General features: G+C 42.3%; 1 protein-coding gene across 2 annotated transcripts in view; it reads left to right on the top strand.

The window, feature by feature from the left end:
* The window catches only part of Wwtr1 (WW domain containing transcription regulator 1), a 120,267-nt gene that overhangs the window by 79,246 nt on the left and 16,613 nt on the right, over positions 1-24,408 (top strand). For both annotated transcript variants that reach the window (NM_001168281.1, NM_133784.3), the window contains exon 4: positions 19,109-19,308. In NM_001168281.1, coding sequence (NP_001161753.1) covers positions 19,109-19,308 — 200 coding nt within the window. The remainder of the gene's footprint in view (positions 1-19,108; positions 19,309-24,408) is intronic.

Genomic DNA, 24,408 nt, shown 5'->3' with positions numbered 1-24,408 from the left:
GTGTTTTGCAGTTGGTGATGGTTAGGGACAGCTGTTCTTTCATGCTTTGTCTGACCAGTTTTTCCGTGATGAAGTCAGCAAAGCAATACCATATGAGGGCCTTGGAAAACAGAAAGCCTTGGTTGATACTCTTCCCTGCTTAAGCACTAAAGAGAGAAAACTCACTTTTACTTTTTTTTTTTTTAAAGGCAATGACAACAATAAAAAATAAGGCCTTAATATGCTTTTGGCTGTTAGATTCCAGAAGCCTGCCCTTATGAAACAATTGCTGTTCGGTCACTATTAGCTAATGCTGTTCAACTGTCACCAAGGGAATAAGAAGCTACTGTGATTTTGCTGTTGAAAATCCTTCTATAGTTCCTTCCATGCTGGTCTTGTCTTGGCGCAGCGGGAGAAGCATTTGCCTCGAAGCCTGATAACCTGAGTGGGATCTCTGGAAACCACGTGGTAGAAGGAAAGAAGCAAGCCTTGCTAGTTGTCCTATGACTTCCACATGGTGCAGGGACACACATACACACAATGAAGTAATTTTTTTATGTGTTGTGTGTGTTGGAAAATCCTCTACAATTTTTTTTTTGTGGTCTACTTCAAAAATTAATGTATCATGAATATTTTGAAGTTGCAGGCTTTTTTTTTTCTTCTTCTTCTGTGTAATGCCTTTATTTTATTTTGTTTTATTTGTATGGGGTGTTTTGGCTGCATGCATGTCTGTGCACCACTTTTGTGTGCCTGATGCCGCAGAAGCCAGAGGAGGGTATTGGCACTAGAGTTATGGATGCTTGTGAGCTGCTGGTGCTGGGAATCAAACCCAGGTCCTCTACAGGAGCAGCCAGCGATCCTCTGAACCTTTTCTCTAGCCCCATGCATGATGCCTTTTGATGGGGTGTTTTTGTTAAAAGGAAGATTAGCGTATGGAAAAGAAGCCTAGAGTTGGTTCTGAGAACTTTCCTGAACAGTTCCCACAGCCACCATTGCTAGCAGCTTCCTTGGATTTGTGGTAGCGTTACTCTAGCACACATGGATGCATATTTCCTTTTAATAACTTTAGCCTGTGTTAGAGAGCTTTCTAAACCAGTGTTTACAGAGTGATGCCGTCTTACCAACAGCATGTCACAGTCGTGCAGTTGATACGCTGTATTTTGTTTAACCAACTCCTTATGCTGACCCTTAGCTGCTTGTTCAGTGCTACCATGTACATCCTACAGCCACATAATCTTTATGGAGAGGGTAATTTTGCTAAAGTAGAACTCTTGTGAGTATATATGCATTTATAATTTTAGTAATTATTATTTTAACTTCTTTCCTAAGCCAGTGAATATTGTCTTTTCTCATATATTGGCCAGTAATATCTGTTATCAAACTTTTTTTTTCACACAATTTAAATTTTAATTGTAGATTTACTTTATTTTTACACATATGCATGTTTTGCAATATAATTTTTGATAAGTACAAACGAATTTTAAATTATCAATGGACACAGACATGTTTTTCTAGCTTATAAGTCATAATGTTTATGACTACATGATGAGCCTTGTGTGAATGATTTAACTAGTGAGGCCGCTATTTTTCTTTCTATCAATTAATTAGCCTGCTTTGTTGTTTTTATCTTTTTTTGCAGTAGTTGAGATTGTACTCAGGGCTAGGCAAAAACTTCATCACCATGCCAGATTCTAGCCTAGTTATTGATTTCTTGAGGCAGGTTTCTAACCTCCTCTGATCTCAGAGTCCTCCTAGCCCAGTAGTTGGAATTAACATTTTGGGCTACTCTGTCTTTAGTTTTTATAATTTCTTTAACCAGTCTCCTGTTGGTAGCCATAAGGGTTTATTCTACTTTTTACCATCACAAGTGTTGTTACCATATACATTTTAGTGTGTGTTTGTGCCAGCCTTTACTTCATCCTTTTTTTTTTTTTTCGGTTTCTTTGGACATTTGGGAGACAAGGTCTAGAAATTTTATTTAAAATACAGCTTCCCTGTGGTTTTCTTACAGGGAGTTAAGGAGTATTGTCTAGAGATTCACGGTGGTGAGGAACGTGATTGTCCATTCACGTTCGTTCTCTTCTGATTTACCTTCTATGTGTGTGAGTGCTTTGCTCACCTCTCATGGCTTGTGCACATGTGTGTGCTGGGTTCCAATGGAGGTCAGGAGAGGGCAATGGATCCCCTAGACCTCGAGTTTACGGATAGTTGTGTGGTCCAAGTGAGCCCTGAAAACCACACTGAGGTCTGTCATAAGAGCAAGTGATCTTCACTGCTGAGCTCTCTCTCTAGGCCTTGGAGTATTGATCTTGTAATAAAACAATCTTCAGTACAGATGGAAGTATGTCTTCTCAAGGCACCTAGCTTTCTATCTGGCTTTGTTTCTCAGCCTGTGTATCCAGCTGCTTCCTGCCTGTCTATCCACGTGTCTCCTTTCCATATGTCCCTATGTTTCCGACCTGTGTGACCGTATGTTTCCTACCTATGGGACCGTATACACTCTACCAGATGCTCTATTCAGATGCTTCCTACCTGTTCATCCAGATGTTTTTCCTAAGCCGTAGATGGGAATCTCAGTGGGAGTTGCTCTGCTCCCCGGCACTTCTCGCAACTTCATGCCCTGTTACTTCTGTCCTTTCCCGCTTTCAGTGTTGTATTTCTCAGACAGCCGAGAAGAGTGAGTTGTGAGGTTTGAATTTTGCCAAGAGTTTAAATATTTACAGAGCTGGAAAGAATAAAGTTGGAAAAGAAAGAGAGAGGGGGGGAAAATGAAGAGACGTGAACATGGCTGACTGAGTTCTTGCTTAGTTTCATTTGGCTGTTTTCAGTGCTATACTCAAGATATCAAGAAAAACATTTTTTCAGCTTGTCCACTATTGTCAGTGCTTGAACTAATTGGAGCTGTGGTTCCTCCCTCAGTGTCATTGGCTCATTCTCATGCCCGGAGCAGTTCTATCCTAAAGGCCCCTGGGTGCTGTTTTACATCGTGTAATGTTTAGTGTATTTCTGTTGCTGCTGCCTGGGCCACCAAACCTAGAGATGCTCCCGAGAGGGCTCTCTTCATAGACCGCAGCACACATTATATGCTTGTGCCCTCTCTGGGGCCAGTCTTCTCTTAAACAAACAATATTTTATATTATATATTGTATATTTTCTTGCAATCTGAGGAAATGTCAGGGCCTAAATTATATGAATAACAAAATAAGTTTGTGTAAGATATTCCTTACTCTGGATGTTGACAGTTGCTGGTTTCTTCTCAGTCTTTCTTTTGGTCCCTTTGTGGTGTTTATTTGTTACTTTCCTGGGGCACAGTGGCACAGTTACAGTTCTGAGCTTGGATAAGTAAAGGCTTTCATGGCAGGTCTCCACTGTTACTATGAGAACTCTGGGTGCCACAGCTTCCTCTGAAGAATTTCCTGACCTGGATGTCTTGGTCTTAGTGACTAGTGACCGCTTTCCCAAAGATTTCTTATGAAAGGCTACTAGTTGTGAACAGTGTATCTTGTGTTACTAAGCTGTTTGTTTTTATTTAAGTCACAGTTTCGTAGGGAGCTGGGAGGAACAGTAAATATAAAGTATAAACACACACACACACACACACGAAACCCCCCCAAAACCCAAAAAACAAAAGCCATAATGTAGCCTATTACATAACCAGGATGCTGTTATTCCTTGCAAATGCAAGTCACTTAGCAAACCCAGTTTAATTGGGGAGGGGAGATTCCTCAAAGTCCAAGACTAATGGAAGCAATGGCCCAAGTGCAAACAGTTTCTCTGGACCCAGGCAAAACTATTAGTCTCTGCAGTCTAGACTATGTCAACATAGGTTTAATTTAGGGAAAACAAAATCTTAATTTATTTTGAAAGAATCTTAAACTTCAGAAAAGTTTTAGGTTCAGTACAAGGAACTGCTGTATTTGTCTTTTGTCATATATACCTTTGTTAGTTGTTGGTAATTTGCTTGTCAGCATAGCTTGATTTGCTTATCTCTGTGTATATGGTCTTTTCTTTTTCCTTCCTTCCTTCTTTCCTTCCTTCCTTCCTTCCTTCCTTCCACCCACCCATCCATCCATCCATCCAGCAACATCTCACTCAGGTATCCTCAAACTAGTGGCTCTCTCAGCTTCCCAGTGCCTGGAATACAGGCACACACTACCACACACCGTAGTAACAAAGTTTTGTTTGTGTTGCTGAAGATTAAACCCAGGGCCTGGAAGATTCTACAGCTAGCCTCCCACTTTGCTACCCCTCTAGCTCTTTCCTTAATGGTGGAAGGTAAAACTGGAGACACCATGATTTGTAACTGTAAATATTTATAGCACTTTAGATTGTGTTTTCTGAGCAGAGTATGGGTATCAAAATCAGGGGACCCCACCACTGATACTGTTCTGTATTTAACGTGTAGTCCATATGGGTTTTGTGTTTTGCTAACACGTGTTTTGCTTAGTTTTCTCCTCTCCTTTCTCCCTTTTCTTTCTGGGGCTAGAATCAAACCCAGGGCCCAAGTCATGCTATGCAAATGCTTTATCATTGAGCTGTATCCCCAGCCTGTCATTAAATTCTTTTAACCTGGAGTGATTCTTCAATTCTAGTTTTTTTGGACCTTGACTTTTTTTTTTTTTTTTTTTTTTTTTGGAGACAGGGTTTCTCTGTGTAGCCCTGGCTGTCCTGGAATTCACTTTGTAGAACAGGCTGGCCTCGAACTCAGAAATCTGCCTGCCTCTGCCTCCCGAGTGCTGAGTGCTGGGATTAGAGTGTGCCACCATGCCCCCGGCTTTTTTTTTTTAAGACTATAGGCCAGTGATTTGGTCGACGACCTTTAACTTTGCATCTGTCTCATGCTTCCTATGACTTAGGTGTTGGTCATACTGTTAAACTCGTTTGGCAGGAAGCAACAGGGATGTGTTATTGTCACGTGACCTTAAGAGGCACACCATGGACTGGGGATGTTAACTTTTATCATTTTGGTTGAGAGATTTGGGGGTGGGGACAGAGTTGCTGGGTCCCTGGCTGCAGTGCATTTAATATTCAGTATGGAGAATGAGCTCTGAGGAAAAGCATTTCCATCTTCAGTCAGTGAGGTGTGCGCAGAGACATGGCGATGCCCGTGGGATGAATGATCATCAAAAGATAATATCCAGCGTGGTTCAGTTAGGCTTCTCAGCGTATTTACCTGATACAATTTACATAACAACCAATACATTGTATAGCTATCTGCATAGATAAGTTTAACTTTAGCCTATTAAAGTCTGTTATTGAATTCAGAAATATTGCTTGAATTTGCTTATATTTTCTGGCCTTATTTTATGTATAGCTTAAGGACTTGAGTTAACTCTCCTTTTGGATGTGTCTCCATGCATGCTTCAATTCATTCTGGAAACATTAGTTTGGATATTTTTACGCTACTTATTTTTATTTTTCATAGCATGAGAGCTTTTGGCATGTTTCATGAGTTCATTCTCAAACATGCCTGCATCATTTGTCAGGGTATTTGAAAAATGGTATATGCATGTCTTTTGTTGTGGCCTTTTAACTATAAGGACTTTTTGTATAGCTTTCAGGATCTTTGTTTCTTAATAAACTATGCTAGTGGTCTAAGTTCTATTGCTGTGAAGAGACACCATGTCCAAGACAACTCTTATAAAAGAAAGCACTTAACTGGGGGCTTGCTTACAGTTTCAAAGATTAGTCTGTTATAATCCGTGGCTGGCATGGTGCTGGAAAGGTAGCTGAGAATTGTACATCTTAGTCTGCTGGCATGCTTGCAGAGAGAGAGATTGGGCCTGACATGTTCTTTTGCAACCTCAAAGCTCCTCCCCTCACACGACACACGTCCTCCACAAGGCCACACCTCTTAATTCTTCTAATTCTTTTAAGCAGTTCCACACCCTGGAGACTAAGCTTTCAAATATATGAGCCTACGGTGGCCACTCTTATTCAAAGCACTATTTCTTCTTGGTGGGGAAACGAAGAGGAGAAAGAAAGAAACTGATATTTTCATTCATTTTTTCCTCCTCTTTTATAGTATGTAACATTTAAGAGAATAAAAGTAAATAACCAAGTTAAATTGGACTAAGAGGAAACTATGGCTGAAAGATGGAAAGAAGACCAAACTCATGGAGCTAACGGGAAAATGAATAACAGGAAGCCCTATTTGGTGACCGAATGGATTTGAACTTGCTGGTCTCTGATGGGTCTACCTACAAGAGACAGGTCATTCATGCGAGATAGGCCCACATGTTTTTGAGGATGAATATGCTTCTTTTTTTTTTTTTTTCTGGGTATAAAGCACAAAGCAGTGATTCCTCAAGCTTGTCTGGACACTGTCAAGCAGGGCCAGTGGGAGTTCTCAGGAGGTTTCTTGAAACCTTCCAGAATAGGTTGAGTTGCAGGCCTGATCTCAGCTTAACGCGGATCAGATTTAGACCGTTGAGAGCCACAGTTGCTGTCTTGAGTAGTTTCCATTGTTACTGACACAGCCCTTTAAAGCTCACCCTTCCCAATGAAATGTAGAGCTATAGGCATTTGTTCATTTTACCTGGGGCCAAACTTGGCCGTGTGCTAAAAGCAAAGAGCCTGCTACTTGCCACTCCTTACAAGACGGAGTTACTCCCCCTGCACACCCCCCCCCCTTTTTTTTTTACGATCCCAGCCTCCATGTAGGTCTGGGAGAGGCAGTTGAGAGACATTAGTTCTGAGCCTCCTTTGACCTAATGTGACTGAATCACTTGGCAATTTCTGGTGTCATTCAAGCAGGGTGTCTGAAGGAGATTCCTGTGCCTCTGGAATTCAGGCTAAAGTGCTGCCTTCCATAGCTTTTAGGCAGCAGTGAACCTGTATGCTGCCCCTTGCCCTCTGCCTTGGAACTCATGGACTGTATCCTTTTTACATAAGTACCATACGTCAGGGATGTTCTCACCTTAATAGCATCTTTATTAAATCTTTGAGAACTTCACACAATGCATTTTCATCATCTTCACCCCCCCACTTCCTTTAACTCCTCCCAGATCCACTTGTACCCATCTCTCTATCCCCTCCAATTTGTATCCTTTTTAATTTTAATTTAATAGCCCACTAATTCCAATTTGAGTGTCCACATACTTCTGTGTGGGGCTATCCGTTAGAATACCAACTTACCGGGAGCCACATTGTTAAAACTGATTTTCTCTCCCTCAGTTCCCGTCTACTGTCTGTAGCTCCTAAGTGAGGGTGAGAGCTCATGAGCCTATGGGGGCCACTCTTGTTCAGAACACTCCATGTTAGAATGATTGGTTTGTTCAGGCAGGCACAGTGGCTGTGAGTTCACACGCGCAGCATCCTGCCATGCGCAGAACATACTATTTAGTTGGTGTCCTCATGGGCTCCTTTCTCCTCTTCCTGGGCTATGGTCCCTAAGTAAAAAGTTATTATTTATGTGCTGTTTGTCTGACTGCCCTTTTCCAGAGGGGAAGGGACCCTGCTGTCTTTTCCATCACTGAATCTAACAGTAGAATATCAGAAACGAAACGATGAAAGGGTCAATGCCGTTTAACATCCCCAAGTCACCACTATTCATATTGATCCTTTCTATTTCTAAGGCAGTTGACTCTTACTGGACATTTGTTGCAAGCTGGGTACAGTAGTCTGTGAAATTCACAGATGTGCAAAGCCACACAGTTTGATGAGCTTTCTTCATCTTGATACCCTGGGTTAAATCATAGTTTTCTAATCCCGTGTCTGGTCCCCCTGTCCCCCAAGTGGTTCTAAACTGAAAAGTGCTGATGTCCCATTGCTATCTTTGTTAATGCCTCATCTTAATTTTTGTGATATCTCACAGAGCCAATAATTTCCAGTGTTTGATTGTTACCTGCAAGTTCCCTTTTATAAAACACTCCACCTGCTTGGACTGCCTCATGCATTCTTAATGTGGATTGTGTGACCTCTGTAAATAGGCAGGAATCGGAGTTGTCATGTCCTTTCGGGATAAAGGTACACTTACTATCTAAAGGTAGTAAAACAATTTTGTTTTCCCGAGAGTGTCCACCCATGGAAACACGTTCAGAATCAGAAGGATGCCATTCTGGAGCAGCGCAGTAAAGGTCTTAGTTTCTACTGTTCCTTACTAGAAATTGCTAAGCACACCATCTATGTAGTAGTGCTTCCTGCTGGATCACTTTGGGTAAATCTTGAGATATTCCAGCAAGTAGGTGGAATTGGGGTTGCACACTCTGATACTGCTTTAGGTGAACACACACACACACACATACACACACACCACACACACACACACACACTCTCTCTCTCTCTCTCTAAAGAAGAATTCAGGAATCAATATGACAAAAATGGGAGGGTTGGTTGTTGTGCCCCACCCCATTTTATTTTTCTGGATATGTTATAATGATAAGAGCCAGTGACCTTTAGTTAGACCTTTATGGTTAGCAAACTATACATCCGGAGAGTCTGCTGTCTAAGGAGAGCATCAAAGCCGGTGGCACAAGCCTTTGTCATCTTCCTAGCAGAGTAGAGGAGCACAGTTACTTGTGCACTGGTCTAAGAATAAGATTACTGTTTTAAATGGGCAAGCAAGATTACAAAGCAGGAAAATGATTTCTTGGTGCTTAAAATTCAAGGTTGTCTGGGAAGTAATTGCAAGTTGGGCTGTAAGTTCTTTTACTGGAAGAGTCTGGAACACTTGCAGCCTTGCAAGCTCCGTGCCAGTCTTTGGAGATTCTGTTTAGCTGAGTGTATATTGTCCTTGAGCTCTGTGCTTATCAACTGAGCCAGCTAAGAACTAAAGAACTAAAGACTAAAGACTTGAGTGTAAAGTCGGGGTTGTGAAACTTACTGGTTTAATACTTTACAGACGTTTGGAACTAATTGCACCGGAAGTGAAAAGCTGGTTTCTTCCTGTTTGTTTGTTTGCTGACGGTGTTGGATGTTAAATACTGTTTCTGGGAAGTAAGAGCTACAAGTGGCTAACTGTTGACAAAAGCTAAGAAATACACAAGGAAGAAAAGAGAGGCATCTGCAGTTATTGTGTCAAGACTAAGTCAAGGCTGCATTGTGGCTGGGTTTCCTTTCCTCTGTGGACATGTGTTTTCCATCAGACAGGGCTGCGTGACACGTGATGTTGGCCAGCATGAGTCAAACCATGCATAGCATATAAACAGAGGTTAGGAAAAGACCTGCAGCTGCACTCAGACGCTCTTCCTGCTGGAATATTTTGAGAACTTGGTACACTGGGTCTGTTTGTAAGTCAGAAACGATTTACACCTGTATGTTTTGGCTTGGCTTCTGTATCGTAACATGGTCAGTTCTAGTCTTACCTGACAGCAGTGATATGAATCCTGGGATGTAATCTTTCAAAGGTCCACCTGACTTTAAGTTCTCTCTCTCTCTTTTTTTAAATTCAGGAACAAAGTGCTGTAACTTCTGTGTGTGTAAAATTAGACCACAGTCAGAGCACCATCAAAACGTGACCCAGGTTTTCACCCTTTTAAAGGGTCTGCATGAGACTTCTTCATGAGGTAGCACAAGGGGAACTAGCTGTCGTCCTCTCCAACCTAGGTTAACAACTATTTCTGACTTCTGAATGAGGGCAGGGGTAGGGATAGGGACCCCTTAGTGATGCCTATGTAGCGTTCTGGTGCAAACTGCCCTTTCAGATTTCCTGGGGGTATTAGAATGTCTCTGTGTGATCTTAAATTCGTGAGTTGGTGGAAATCATCCGTTTTAAAATGTGTCCCAAGGTCTGTGCTAGAACCCTAGAGGTTATGAGCAGTAGCTAATATGGAGTATAGTCTCTAAAAGCTTAGTGTAAAAATTTAACATAATAGTTGACAAATGTCTGTATGGAGAAAGTGATCCCCAGAGACTTGGGAGAGCACAAAGGGGCTGACATTCTACTATGGCTGTAGTAACAGAAGCCCGAGCTCCTGGCAAGCTGCTGAATGAGCCCCTGGACATAGGGGAACCCTGGCTTCAAGCTAGATAGGGGCTCATGACAAAAAATCATTTTACTAATGAAAGTCTGATAAGCACAGGTCTAAATGGACTGACCCCATCACCTGACCTTTTCTTGGTTACAGCATACAGAGTTAATAAAATAATATGCCCTCCTCCAATAATGGGTAATTTGAAGCACATTGGCTGCCAATTTGGATTTGATGGCCTTAGTCTTAAATATCAACTGGTTGTGACACCTGGTTCTATAAGAGTTCTGTCTTGATGAGGTAACCCTGGGGCTGCTGAGAGTCACAGGCCTAAAGTCACAAGCCATTCCGTTTGGTAGGGACTTGCGCTAAATTAGTCCCGTCTCCTAGGAAACCCCTCAGTTACAGGGAAGCCAGGATGATTGGTCATACCTTAGTTTCAACACTTTTTAACTCTAAGGTCTGATTTTATAGCTCTTAGCTTCCCCTCTCTCTTGGTGTACTTAGGTTGCTAAATGTGCTACTGACGATGCAGATTAGTAAACCTCTTAGCTTACATTGTACTGAAAGACACACTGTTTTAAGGAGGAAGTTTCCCAGGTTACAAGTCCTGGGTATTATCCAATATGGCATTGGCTGGCTGCATGCTTTCTGTTTTGAGGAAGTACTACTCAATTTTCAAACACTGTGTCAGCCTCTTCTGAATTCCTGTGTTCAGAGATGATGTTAAAGGGTTGCTTGGTGTACTTGGTATAGATTCAAACCTGGCCTTGAATTTATAGAGATTCTCCTGCCTCTGCCTCTGGTGTGCTAGAATTAAAGCTATGCATACCACACTTAGCCTACAGGCATGTGCCTCCCTCCCTTCCCTCCCTCCCTCCCTCTCTCCCTCCCCTTTTCTTTTCTTTTCTTCTTTCTTTCTTTCTTTCTTTCTTTCTTAATTTTTCTTTCTTTCTTTCTTTTTTTTTTTGCATTAAAGAGATTATTTTATACAGCAAAGTTTTTCTAAGTCCCTGTGAAAACTGCTATGGGATAAAACCATCTCTGACTCTTTCCTGCTCCCAGCATGTGTGTGTGGAGACTGGATAAGAAGACCTTTCTTAATGCTTTATCATCCTTTACCTGCTGTATTCTTTGCTTTTGTTTTCTTTCAGTCTTTCCGTGTTCTAGCTGGTCTCAAACTCTGGCTTGGTTTAGGTCACTCTCCAACTTCAGTCTGTCTCCCGCCGAGGCCTGTGTGTGTGTGTGTGTGTGTGTGTGTGTGTGTTGCTTTGTTCATCTGTGACTTACTATCTTGCATAACATTCTCTAGACCCATGAAATTATTTGTTCAACATAGTAGGAGCTTAATAATTGTTGATTCATATTTAAACATTTAATTCTAATCATAATTCAGTGCTTTGCCAAGACATCTACTAAGCTGGGGTTGACCAGCATTTCTTAGCTTTCTTACTCAGGAGAGAGTCCTACAAGGTAGAGGTGTTGTAATTTTTTCTCTCTTAGAAAAGGGCAGGGAGGTTGTACAAGCCTGCAATCCCACCAACAATGGAGGAGTGTTCCTCTTTCTCCACATCCACGCCAGCATCTGCTGTCACCTGAGTTTTTGATCTTAGCCATTCTGACTGGTGTGAGGTGGAATCTCAGGGTTGTTTTGATTTGCATTTCCCTGATGATTAAGGATGTTGAACATTTTTTCAGGTGCTTCTCTGCCATTCGGTATTCCTCAGGTGAGAATTCTTTGTTCAGTTCTGAGCCCCATTTTTTAATGGGGTTATTTGATTTTCTGAAGTCCACCTTCTTGAGTTCTTTATATATGTTGGATATTAGTCCCCTATCTGATTTAGGATAGGTAAAGATCCTTTCCCAATCTGTTGGTGGTCTTTTTGTCTTATTGACGGTGTCTTTTGCCTTGCAGAAACTTTGGAGTTTCATTAGGTCCCATTTGTCAATTCTCGATCTTACAGCACAAGCCATTGCTGTTCTGTTCAGGAATTTTTCCCCTGTGCCCATATCTTCAAGGCTTTTCCCCACTTTCTCCTCTATAAGTTTCAGTGTCTCTGGTTTTATGTGAAGTTCCTTGATCCACTTAGATTTCCGGGGATCCATCCCATAATCAGCTTCCAAATGCTGACACCATTGCATACACTAGCAAGATTATGCTGAAAGGACCCTGATATAGCTGTCTCTTGTCAGAGTATGCCTGGGCCTAGCAAACATAAAAGTGGATGCTCACAGTCGGCTATTGGATGGATCACATGGCCCCCAATGAAGGAGCTAGAGAAAGTACCCAAGAAGCTAAAGGGATCTGCAACCCTATAGGTGGAACAACATTATGAACTAACCAGTACCCCGGAGCTCTTGACTCTAGCTGCATATGTATCAAAAGATGGCCTAGGCGGCCATCACTGGAAAGAGAGGCCCATTGGACACGCAAACTTTATATGCCCCAGTACAGGGGAACGCCAGGGCCAAAAAAGGGGAGTGGGTGGGTAGGGGAGTGGGGGTGGGTGGCTATGGGGGACTTTTGGTATAGCATTGGAAATGTAAATGAGCTAAATACCTAATAAAAAATGGAAAAAAAAAAAAAAAAGAAAAGAAAAGGGCAGGGAGCCGGGCAGGTGGCGCATGCCTTTAGTCCCAGCACTCGGGAGGCAGAGGCAGAGGCAGATGAATTTCCGAGTTCGAGGTCAGCCTGGTCTACAGAGTGAGTTCCGGGACAGCCAGGGCTACACAGAGAAACCCTGTCTCGAACCCTCCCCCACCCTAACCCCAAAAAAGAAAAGAAAAGAAACGAAAAGGACAGGGAACTCTTGAGTATATTTAAGACTGAAACGTCCAGCAGTAAAATAGAGTCACAATCTTGATTGACAACATAATACACCTGGAAACAGCTCCTTTGTATCTTATTTACTTTTATGAAATACATTAGAGACCATATCCCACTCCAACCCTGTGTCTTTTCCCCACCTCCCTGTTAATTATACTCCCTAATTAAATGTTGCACTTTTACAAAAAAACATTGTGCAGGATTTCTATATACCTCTACACCCAGTTTCCTTTGCTATTGAATCTCACATTCATGTGCTGCGTTTGTAATAACTAATAAACAAGTGTTGGCTCATTTTTGCTAATTAAAATCCACACCTTAAGCCAGTTTATGGCAACTCATGCACTTGGGAGGCCAAGATTGGAGGATTGCTAAAGTTTGGAGGCCAGCCCTAGTTTACCTACCAAGTTCCAGGATAGCCAGGGATACATAGTTAGGTCTCAAAAAGACCAAAGAAATAAGTAAATAAGAATAAAAAATAAAATTAAAATCTCCAACCTCCATTCAAATTTCATTCATTAGCTTTTAGCTGCTGTCTTTTTCTGTTCCACACCTCATATAGCATCCAGACAGCACCTTCACCTGTCCTGTCTCGAGTTGCTTGGCTGGGATTACTTCTTAGGTTCTCCTTGTTTTGCATCACTTTGGTAGTTTTGAGGAGTATTGCTCTTATGTTGTATATAATTCCCCTTTATTAGAATTGGACTTCCCCCCCTCCCCAAAATGTGCACATGTGCACACACACACACACACACACACACACACACACACACAGAGTTAGACTTGCATAATGGTTTTGGGAAAGAAGATGATGGAGATTTTTAATTTTAAAGCCAAGGTGCACCATTCTCACCATGTCCTGTCAAGGTTATATGCCATTGTCACATCTTGTCGCTCTTAATGCTGACCCTGGTCACCTGGCAAAGTCGTGTTTTTCAGATTTCTGTACATACACTTCCTCCTTTTTCTTTGGAACTGTGTATTTTCTCAAGAACTATTTGTATGTCTGTTTCAGAGGTTTGTCTCTTATGCCCCTTATTCATCCAGTTAGTTCTATCATCCAGTTCTATGTATGCATTAGTATAGGTTCCATTGGTATTGTGCTCTTATTGATCTGATGAGCCACAGTGACTCCCAGTGTGGAACTCTGCATGACTGGTAGCAATTGAGATGCAGAAAGAAGTAGGTGCAGAAATGGGAAGTCTCAGTTTAGGAAGACCTCAGTGAATCATTTAAGTGGGATTGTGCCGCAGAGACGTTGAGGAAAGTACAGCTTCAAAACTGTAACTCCAGGATGTTGTCAGCAGAGGAGGAGGAGAAGCGGAGAATTTGACAGGAAGCATTGCTAGCCTTGGATATGGCCTCCTCCTCTCCCACACTCAAGCAGGACTAGCAGGGAAGAATTAGAAGGGAATAAAGCCGCATCAGTGTCTCTCTTAACTTCTGTGTAGCACCTGGTCACAGGAACGGGGTCTTTCTTTGCACACTCTGCCTACAGTTGGCTTCATTTCTGCCTAGGAGGGTCTCTATAATCATGCCTAACCTTATTGTTTGCCCGTGTTTTCTCCACTTTGCCTTCTGTGGCTGTAGAACCAAAAGCTGTTTGTAAATGAGGGAAGCAGGACTAGAACCCAGAAGAACAAGCCACTAGATGTCTCTGAGGCCGGACAGACATTTGTTAAACATCCTGAGTACTGTGTCCGGCAGCCTCTGAGTTGCAGCTCCCTCTGTCCTGGTTCCTCAGCTCTTGGACTGGGGAAGTTGCCAGAGCACTTTCTCCTTGAGTTGTCCCTCCGCTGTCGGTTTCCTGGTGCTGCAAAGGGCAGCGGTTCAAAAGCAGAGGCTTTTCCCACCTTGATAGGACTGAACTTGGGAACATTCTTCACTTTGAGCTCATTTTACTCTTAAGGTTTTGTAGAAATGGCCAAGAGTATTATGCTAGAGAGGGTAAGAGAATGTCACTGTGCAATGTCCCTGGGAAGCATTGGACAGAGGATCATGTCCGTCTTCAGTAACCCCTACCCACAATGCTTCACCAAGGATGTTCATTGTTACTGCATCACAAGTCAGATGCTCTGGAGTTTGTTTTTCGTGCTGTTCTATTTCATATTATAAAAAGCCTAATTTCTTTTCTTTTTAAAGCCAATTTTCCAATAACCGGAGAAAACCAATTCTTCTCCTTCCCCCACAGAAGATGAGAAAGATAATTTTACTCTCTTGGAAGCAGGAAAAACAGACGGCTCAACTTGAGCGTGATTCTATTTTGTGTCAGTAGAGGAATTATGTGTTTGGATTATTTCTTTCTTTGGAGGATAGTAAAGGTCTTGAACCCATACGGTCTTTAGTCTTTCTGAGCAGTTCATGATGGTTTGGCCTCACGCTGCACTCTTTTAAAAAGTGTCACCATTGTTTCCTCTCGAAAATGTTCTGGAATGTCATCCCAAGGAATATTTTGTCCACTGCAGTCAGATGTTTGACTGTTTTCCTGGTGATCTTCTCTGTGCAGTAGCCATCTTCTCTTACCCTGACCCCCAAAGACATTCAACTAGCAGTGATGGTCATGAGCTCCAGTCTAGCGGCATCTCAGGAGCCTTTAGAAATTAATCAGTGGCAAGGAACAGAGTTGAATAGTGGATGCCTGAATTAAGCCAAGACACTTGGCTTCTAGGCTATTTCTTTTGGGTCTTTTTTTTCCTAATTTCTGCATTGCAATCTGAGCAATTGCAACAGCAGACTCTTAGCTCTGATGGTCTTACCTTCTCAGCCTTATTTGTTGTGTTTGAAATAATTCTAGTGTCATTTTAATTCATGCGACCCCGGAAAATACTGAGTTTGACATTTGCAGAGCCATAGTTTCTGTGTTTTGAACTTTTGGGGGAAAAAAAAGATTTATTTTTATTTCATGTGTGGGAATATTTTGGCTGCATGTATGTTTATGCACTGCATGCATGCCTGGTGTCTGAGGAGGCCAGGAGAGGGCACTGGGTTCCTGGGAACTGACGTTAAGGAGGGTTGTCAGCTGCTACACATGTGCTGGGAAACCTCCTTCTGCAAGAACAACAATCGCTCTTAACTGCTTAGTCATCTCTCCAGCCCCTGCTATTTCAGTTTTTAATTTAAAAAATTGGCTCGTGTTTTACATAAGTAGTATGTGCATGTTGGCAGAACTTAAATGATGCAGAGTGTGAAGAGAGTCTTCCATCTTTAACACCTACCCGGCCTCCTCCACAGAGGCACCACTGTTACAAGTTTCTGGCTGATTCTAGAACAAGTGGTGTATATGCATAGTCCACCCCCACCCCTTTTCCATTAGTAGTCCCATGGTCTGATACATGGTTTGTCCCCTGTGGTTTTGTTCCTGTGACCCGTGAGATTATCTTATTCCCTTATTCTCTGAAATTATTATTGTTGTTGTTGTTGTTATTTAGAATGCCCCTGAAAGGATGGACTGATAGACAGTAAGATCATGTTTAGAGAACTAGAGAGATGACTGCTTTTCCAGAGGACCCAGTTTTGATTCCTGGGAACCACATGGCAGGTCACAACTCTCTCAGCTCCACTTCCAGAGGATCTGACATCCACACACAGACATCCATGCAGGCAAACTACCAATGCACATTGAATGAATGAATGAATGAATGAATGAATGAATAAATAAATAGATCCTGTTTAGTCTTTTACTATTGTAATATTATTATAAATATCCTCACATGGTATGGTGAATGTGCTGTGTTTGACTATGTTTTATTTTGAAAAGAAAGCCATTGTCTAAGGCTCGGTCCTTTCCAGACTCTGTAGTTAATAACCAGGGATGTTTAGTCTAAATGGTCAAATCTAAATTTGGTGGAAGGAAAAAAGAAAAGAGCTCTACTGTCCCTTCCCACCATCGTCTCCCAGGAGAGTGAACACCTGCAAGAGCAGATGTTCTGAAGATCAGCAAGGGTGTGGTTTTGGGAAGAACCTGCCTCTGCTGAGTCTTAAATACCCAGATTTCAAAAATCAGACATTAATAAAATCTACAGAGAGTGTCTGGTTGTGGTATGAAGTTGAGTGGTGGAAGACTGTACTGTTTGTGAGCAGACCCTGGGCAGCAAGGATGTTCTGCAAGGATGCTCTACGTAGGTTGTTGAAGGCAAGGCCACACCAACCTTGTTATGTTGGTAACTTCTCAGACCTCAGTCAGATTCTTTAAAACTTGAGATTTTGGCCTGGAGAGGTGGCTCAGTACACTAGAGAGCATGTTGTTATTCCAGAGGACCATCTCAGATCTCAAAACCTATGTCTGGTGGTTTGTTTGGCTTTTCTAGGCACCCAAAGATACACAAACACATAAATAAAAAGTACTAGCTAGTTTACGGTTAGAAAAAAGTCAATAGTATTAACAGCCTTTTAACCCCGCCCACCCTCAATCTGGACATTTCTGATGTTTGTTTGGAACATTCTGTGTCACCCCTTGCCTATAGCAGTTACATCAGTAAAGTAGAAATGCTCTTTTCTAGAGAGCACAGAAATGTCTGTCCTTTGAGTTAATTGTTTAATACTTCCTTCCTTTGACTTGAAACAGATTTTATGAATTAACTCTTCCGGATGTCAGATTTTTGTCTTAGGTGAAAGTGTATATGAGGTAACATTTTCCCTGTGACACTATATGTCCAAAATCTTTCTTCCCCCAGCCTTCAACAAAGACTGACTATACCAAGTTCTGGAAGGAAAATATACATTTCAAATATTCTGCCATCAATAAGGACTGTGGGGTTTTTTTGTTTGTTTTTCTGAAACTAAGGGTGGGAGAAATGCCCATAAGGTTCCATAGGGTCCTTACATCACAGGTTAGCAATTGAGTTGGGACGACTGCCCATCTGTTACACATGCTTTAGACACACGATGTCTTTTTATCTAAGGAATTTCAGGTATATGACATGCTTCCACATGATATCCACACCAAACTGAAGATTAAAGTATTCTCAAAATTTGTGTGTGTGTGTGTGTGTGTGTGTGTGTGTGTGTGTGTGTGTGTGTGTGGTACTTACTAGCATATATGCCTGTGCATATATTCATTCATAGCATACATTCATGCCTGGTGCCTGCGGAGGTCAGAGGAGGGTGTTGTGTCTCCTGGAACTGGAAATGGTAATAAACTTCCATGAGTACTGGAAACCTGGACCTCTAGAAGAGCTGCCATGGGGCTCTTCACCATGGAGTCCTCTTTCCAGCTCTTCCTTATTTTATTTTATTTTATTTCATTTCATTTCTCTGTGTAGCTCTGGCTGTCATGGAACTTGCTCTGTGGACCAGGCTGGCCTCCAACTCAGAGCCTTCCCTGCCTCTGCCTCTCCAATGCTGGGATTAACTGTGGATGCCACAACTGCCTGGCCTCCTCACCTACCCCTTTGTACATTTTAAGACAGGGTTTCATATAGCCCAAACAGGGCTGAGATTTGCTGTATTGCTGAAGAGTCCTCTGCATTTTGATTCTCTGTTTCCACACTTGAGTGCTAGGATTATAGGAATGCACCACCACTCCAGGTTTATCCGACACTAGGGATGAACCAAGGGCTTCTTGCATGTTAGGCAAGTACTCTATTAACTGAGCTATGCTTCCCATCCCAGGAGTTATTCTTTCTTAAGAAAGTATGAAATGGGCCTCTTTTATGATTGATGTCTTTGTTTGTTTGTTTGTTGTTTGTTTTTTCCCTGTTACTCTCAGTTCACCCATTCATGCTGAGTATTCTTATATAGCCATTGGATATTGAGAATTGATTACATGCCTTCTGTGATGCTGCTACAGCTATTCCGGGTGTTTGAAAAGTTCATGCACTCCTGGGTATCCTGGTGAAACATTTTTTCTAACGTGTAACAAAAAGCGACATATTTTGACGATTATTTTTTATGTTATGTCTAAAATGTATTTGAGGCTCAGGCTTGTGAGATGGCTCAGTGGGTAAAGGTACTTGGTATAAGCCTAGCTTTCTGAGTCCAACTGTGGGCCCCACATGTGGAAGTAGAGAAGCAACTGTGGCTTACACGTGTATGTGGCTCACACATGCACAAGCATGAGCACAAAAACCTACATACTTGTGTATACACACACACACACACACACACATACACAAAATAAGTGTAATATAAATGTGTTCCAGGTGTGGGAAACATATGACATAAGATGTTTAACAGTACAGAAAACTAATACTGGATATGGTAGAGCTGGAACCTGTACCTTCATGAATTGAATTAAGGGAATAATTGTTAAATAGTAATTAATAATTAATGGTAAAATGCTTGAAAGGAATTCAGGACTCTATACTCCAAAGCACAAAGCATTCTGATGGTCTCTTTATGATATGGTGTCATAGACCTTGGTCATTGATCTGTTCGTTATTCCCTTCTGTAGCAATGAATCACCAACACCAGCAAGTCGTGGCCACTAGCCTGAGTCCACAGAACCACCCGACTCAGAACCAACCCACAGGGCTCATGAGTGTGCCCAATGCACTGACCACTCAGCAGCAGCAGCAGCAGAAACTGCGGCTTCAGAGGATCCAGATGGAGAGAGAGAGGATTAGGATGCGTCAAGAGGAGCTCATGAGGCAGGTATGGTCTTCCATGGTACCTGCTGGAGATTCTGTGGCCTTGGGTGGCTGTTTGCTTTCAAGATAAGTCCAAAGACTCATATTCACAGACCAGTTTCTTCTCCCAACTCTCTCTGCCTGAACTATCTTCAGGGCCAACCTTAGGAGCTAAAGAGCTAAACTAGCTCATGGGCATGGTTATATTGGCATGGCTGCCTTGCCTTCCATTGATAGTGTTTAAAAAGAGAGAAAGGAAAAATTGAGAAAGAACATCTTCCAATTAGCTGTTACTTTGTCAACAGGTTATCCCCCCAAACTCGGAGACTTGAAATAGTCATTTACTTTAATCACAGTTTTGTAGGTTAAAAATTTAGAAAGGGCTAAGGTAGGTGGTTCTTCTGTTGCCATTGACTTGAGGTTACTTAGCGGTAGTCAACTGGTGGGTGGTTTGCAAGGTCCAGGAGGATGTAGCTAGTGGTGAGTATTGCTGGCAGGTTGGGCTTAGTTGGGATTACAGGAAGCATAACAATCTCAAGAGTACCAGGACATTATACAGCGATCTTCCAGAAGAGAGGATAGAAAGAGATGGGAGAGAGAAGCTGCCGGTGTCTTAGGGTCTGGTTCTAGAAATGGAGTCAGCTTTGTCCCCTTTCCCTCATTAAAGGAGACAGTAGGCAGGCATTCCATAAAACAAGCCCCGTGTAGCCAGCCATCTTGTTCGATGATAGAGTATGAAAAAGGATAGAATCAAAGCAGAATGAGAAGGAAAACTGGTTTGGATGTGGATTTGATCAGAATACTCTACAAAACTGCACGGGCATCAATTAGACTTTTCTTCTTTTACGTCTATCTTGTTATAGCTGGGCATAGTAGCACATGCCTTTAATCCCAGCCCTTGGGAGACAGGGGTAGGTGGATCTTGGTGAGTTCAAGGCCAGCCTGGTCTACAGAGTGAGTTCCAGGACAGCCAGGGCTACATGATGATACATTGTAAAAGAAAAGAAAAGGAGAGAAAAGAAAAGTCCTGTTGTCAAAGATCCTCTTGCCTCAGCTTCTAAATCCTGGGACTAAGATGTGCCATCCTGCCCATAATATTTATTCTTTATTCACCTATTTGGTCAAGAGAAAACTGCTGTATATCTTCTGAGGGTTCAGCATTGTATGTCATAAACAAAATAAAAAAGCCAGGCATGGCTTCAATCCATAACTCAGAAGACCCACTCAGGGATGAGAGTTTGAGGCCCCAGAGTTGGCTAGGGGCATAGCTCAATAGGAGAGTACTTGCTTAGAGTGTTCAAGGTTCTTGTTCCCAGAACAGAGGGAGAAAGAAAGACAGAGAAGCAAAGAAGAAGGGGATATGGGAGGGAGGAAAAAAAGACACCTGGCTGAGTTTGAGCCTTTTTGCCATTGTTAAAAATATAGTTTTAACTGCTCAGAGAGTATCCTTGGAAGGGAATATAGGGGTATTGTAAAGACTTTCTCAAGTTACAGCTGTTATTTTAAAATCTATACATCTTTTATCAATAGTAATGTCTTGCTCATCAAATACAGCTCAGATGCAGTGTTTGAAAATAGGGGAAATGAATATCAAGTTAATGAAGAAGACTATTAAGTAGCTATAGTTACTACGTTTACTCATAGAATCTACATTTTCGCTTTCTTGGCTGCATCATGGTAACAATTTTTATTAAGGTTTTTAGATATAGCCTATCATGTTTCTTGGCAGGAGATAATCATATGATTTGTTGTTTTCCATTTTTGGATATTTCTATGTGGAATCAGTCAATTTCTTATTTGGAAATAGAATGTGAATTAGCATTTATAAATTGTCTTTATACATTTAGCATTTATAAATCATTTTGTATTTAAATGATTGTGTGTGTGTGTGTGTGTGTGTGTGTTTCTTCAAGTCACTCTTTTGTTAGGAGTGATTTGTGTCCGTCTCTTCTGCCTTTCTTTTGCCCTGTCTCCTCCTTTCCCACAGAAAGAATTTTCGAAAAGGGGTGTGGAAAAGGGCCTGGCATTGTTTCCTTTATTCTAGCTGGAGGTGCCTTTGAGCCAAGGATAGTTTTGATGGTTCATATTACAGAAATGCCAACATAGTTCCTTCAGAACTGAGCTGTGGCAGCTGGGGAACTTGGTGCATTTTAGGGAATCCCAGTTTCCAGTCCTTCCCACAGTGCAGCAAAAGAAAGGCTGGCAATGACTGCTTAGCTTTGACTCCTGTGTGTGTGTGTGTGTGTGTGTAGTGTATGTGCATGTGAGTACCAGTGAGTATGTGTGTATGTGTGTATGGATGGTTTTGATCTCTTTAATTTTGTTACTGGATTATAGGAGGAAAAACCCTCTGAAGTAGACTTATTAATCATGGAAGATTGTTTTCCTCACCCCAAACCCATCCAGAAACAGCATGGTCCCCGTTACAAGTCATAGGTAATAAATAAGGCCATATAATAATGGTATGAAAGTGTTTTCTGAGGATATTTCCAGAATATCTTGGATATCATCTTGCTCAGCTTCAATTTTTTAAAAAGGATGCATCTTCTTTTATATGTGTAAATGTTGTTGCATGCATATATGTGCACCATAGGCATGCCTGGATCCTTTGGAGGATCATTGGCTCCCCCGGAACGAGAGTTAAGGGTGGACGTGAACCATCTTGTGGGTGCTGAGAACTGACCTGTATCCTCTGCAAGATCAGCAGTTGTTCTTACTTGCTAAGTCATTACCCCAGCCCTTTGGCAGGCCTTTTGCTATTAGTGTGTATGCGCATACTCGTGGAGGTCAGAGTCCAGTCCTCAGGAGTCAGCTCTCTCCTTCCAGTCTGGGATTTGAGGGGTTGGCCGCAGATGGTGAAGCTTGCTCCGAATAGCACTTTTACCCACCGACCCATACTGCCCACCCCTGGAAGGCTTCTTGACTTCTTTCTTCTGGTGATTTTTCATTTTGCTATTTGTGCCTTGACACCAGGGTAGAGATAGGAAAAGACTCAAAGTAAAAAATGGCCTTTGGTTCACCTGTTCAGCTGCTTTCTAGCACCAAATGGGAATTTATAGTGAGGAGGACTGGTTTTTCCTGGTGGGACCTCTGGGGTATCTAGAAAATCACCTTGGTTTGTTTTGCCTCAGCCACCAGCAGCCCTCTGACCATCTCTTGCTCACTGAGAGATCTGTAACCAGCCTGGCTCCCCTGCCTGCAGGAGATCTTGAACAGCCTGTCTTCTCAGCCCTTGTTCGTTTCTCTTCCTCCTCCTCCTCTTCATTTATTACTCTACGCCTATGGTTTGATGTTGCTCCATGAAGAAAGCAGTTCCTCAGTCCGTAGCATAGCTTTCTGGCCTGTACTCTGCCACCAGGCCCAGTAGAGTCCTGTGTTAGCTCACTGGTGCTGAAGTCACTGAGGGCGTTAACAAAATAGAATCGGAGACGGCTTTGATTGCAGTTTTAAAACGAGTTTTCATTGGTTTAGGATGAAACTCTTTCCCCCTCTCTTTCTTCCTTTTTCTCCCTATTGATTCCCTTAGCCAGTATCCATGGGATTGAAAGTAATACAAGGATAAGTGGGACGTGACTGCTTTGAAATGGCTTTTATGGTAGCAGATGAGACAGAATAATTAGTTCTAATCTAAGTTGTTGGTCAAAGGGTAAATTAACGTCATCACCTCCTTGGGTCCCACTGGTTACCCCTTTGACTTTTGTTATTGTCACTGAGCCCAGACAGCTCCACTTCCTGTGGAAACAGTAGAAGATACTTCTGAATCTCTTTTCATTGACCACTCCTCCTGCCCAGTAAGCTCTTCAACCACTGCTGAATTGGGGTCAAAGTAGCAGGCTCTCCATAGAGGTAGCGTCTTACCTAGACTAGGCCTGGTGGTAGCAGGCCTCTCGTTCCAAGTCCTTGGAAGGCTAAGGCAGGAGAATTGAGAGTTTAGGCCACCCTGGGCTGCCAAGTGAGTTTAAGGCAATTAGTGACAGACCCTGTTTCGAAATAGGAAAATAAAAAGAGGGGCCTGAGGCTGGAGAGATGGCTCAGAGGTTAAGAGAACCGACTACTCTTCCAGAGGGCCTGAGTTCAATTCCCAGCAACCACATGGTGGCTCATAACCATCTGTCATGGGATCCGATGTCCTCTTCTGGTGTGTCTGAAGACAGCGATAGTACACTCACATATATATATAGAAAGAGGGGCCTGTAAAATGACTCAAAGAGTAAAGGCACTTACCACCAAGCATGGCACTTGACTTTGACCCCTGAAAATCATAAGGCAGAAAGAGGGCAACTACCACAAGTTATCCTCTGATTTCCATGCGTGTGGTATGGTGTCTATACATGCATAGGTGGGATGCATGTATACCAAACACATATATGCATGAATATATTCATACATGTTGTGGAGTTCTTATAAGGATGTAGCACATGTAGATGATTTGCCTGGCATGCATGAGGCCTTAGGTCTCATCCCCATATTTCATCATTCAGAATTTCTGTCTGTCTGTCTCTCAACTTGGCATACTTCCTTAAGTTTAGTTTCTAAATTTAGCATTATGTTTTTGAAGCAACAGCATCGAGCTTTTGAGGGCCTGCGCTGTTAACTATTTTCAAGGCAATTCCATACTGTTTCCCCTCTGTCCTCTCTTTAATTGGCACTTGGGGGTGGGGATGGGGGCAGGAGAGCAAAGCTTGTAAACAAAACTGCTGACTAAGGTTGGCCTTTCGTTTCCAGGGCAACAGGGACACAGATGGAGGGAGGCAGGCACAGGATTCTTTCAGCAGGTTTTACAGATTTCTGTCAAGCTTGACAGCCACTCTGGGGGTGGGGGTAGGGTCAGCTGCCCAGCCTCACACAGCCATTTCAGATCCATGCTGCCAAGGAGAGCCGTGCTCCTCTCAGGGAAGATTTAAAGGGCTGTTTTCTGTCTTGAGTTTTTAAGAGATTTTTCAGAACTTAAAAACATACCTAGCAAAGCGTATAGGGCAATCAGTGGCTGCTACATAGCCCTTGGAACATGAGGTATAGTTATTAGGAAAGCACACTGTAGAGTTAGGTTTCAGGGTTGACTAAGGCATTTGACTGGTCCTGTTGTCCTACGTTCACCATATATCCCTAAGTCATCTGTAGTAAG

Source organism: Mus musculus, chromosome 3 (assembly GCF_000001635.26).
Source record: "Mus musculus strain C57BL/6J chromosome 3, GRCm38.p6 C57BL/6J".
Taxonomy (NCBI): domain Eukaryota; kingdom Metazoa; phylum Chordata; class Mammalia; order Rodentia; family Muridae; genus Mus; species Mus musculus.
The sequence above is the reverse complement of the archived record's forward strand: the minus strand, read 5'-3'. Positions and strand labels throughout refer to the sequence as shown.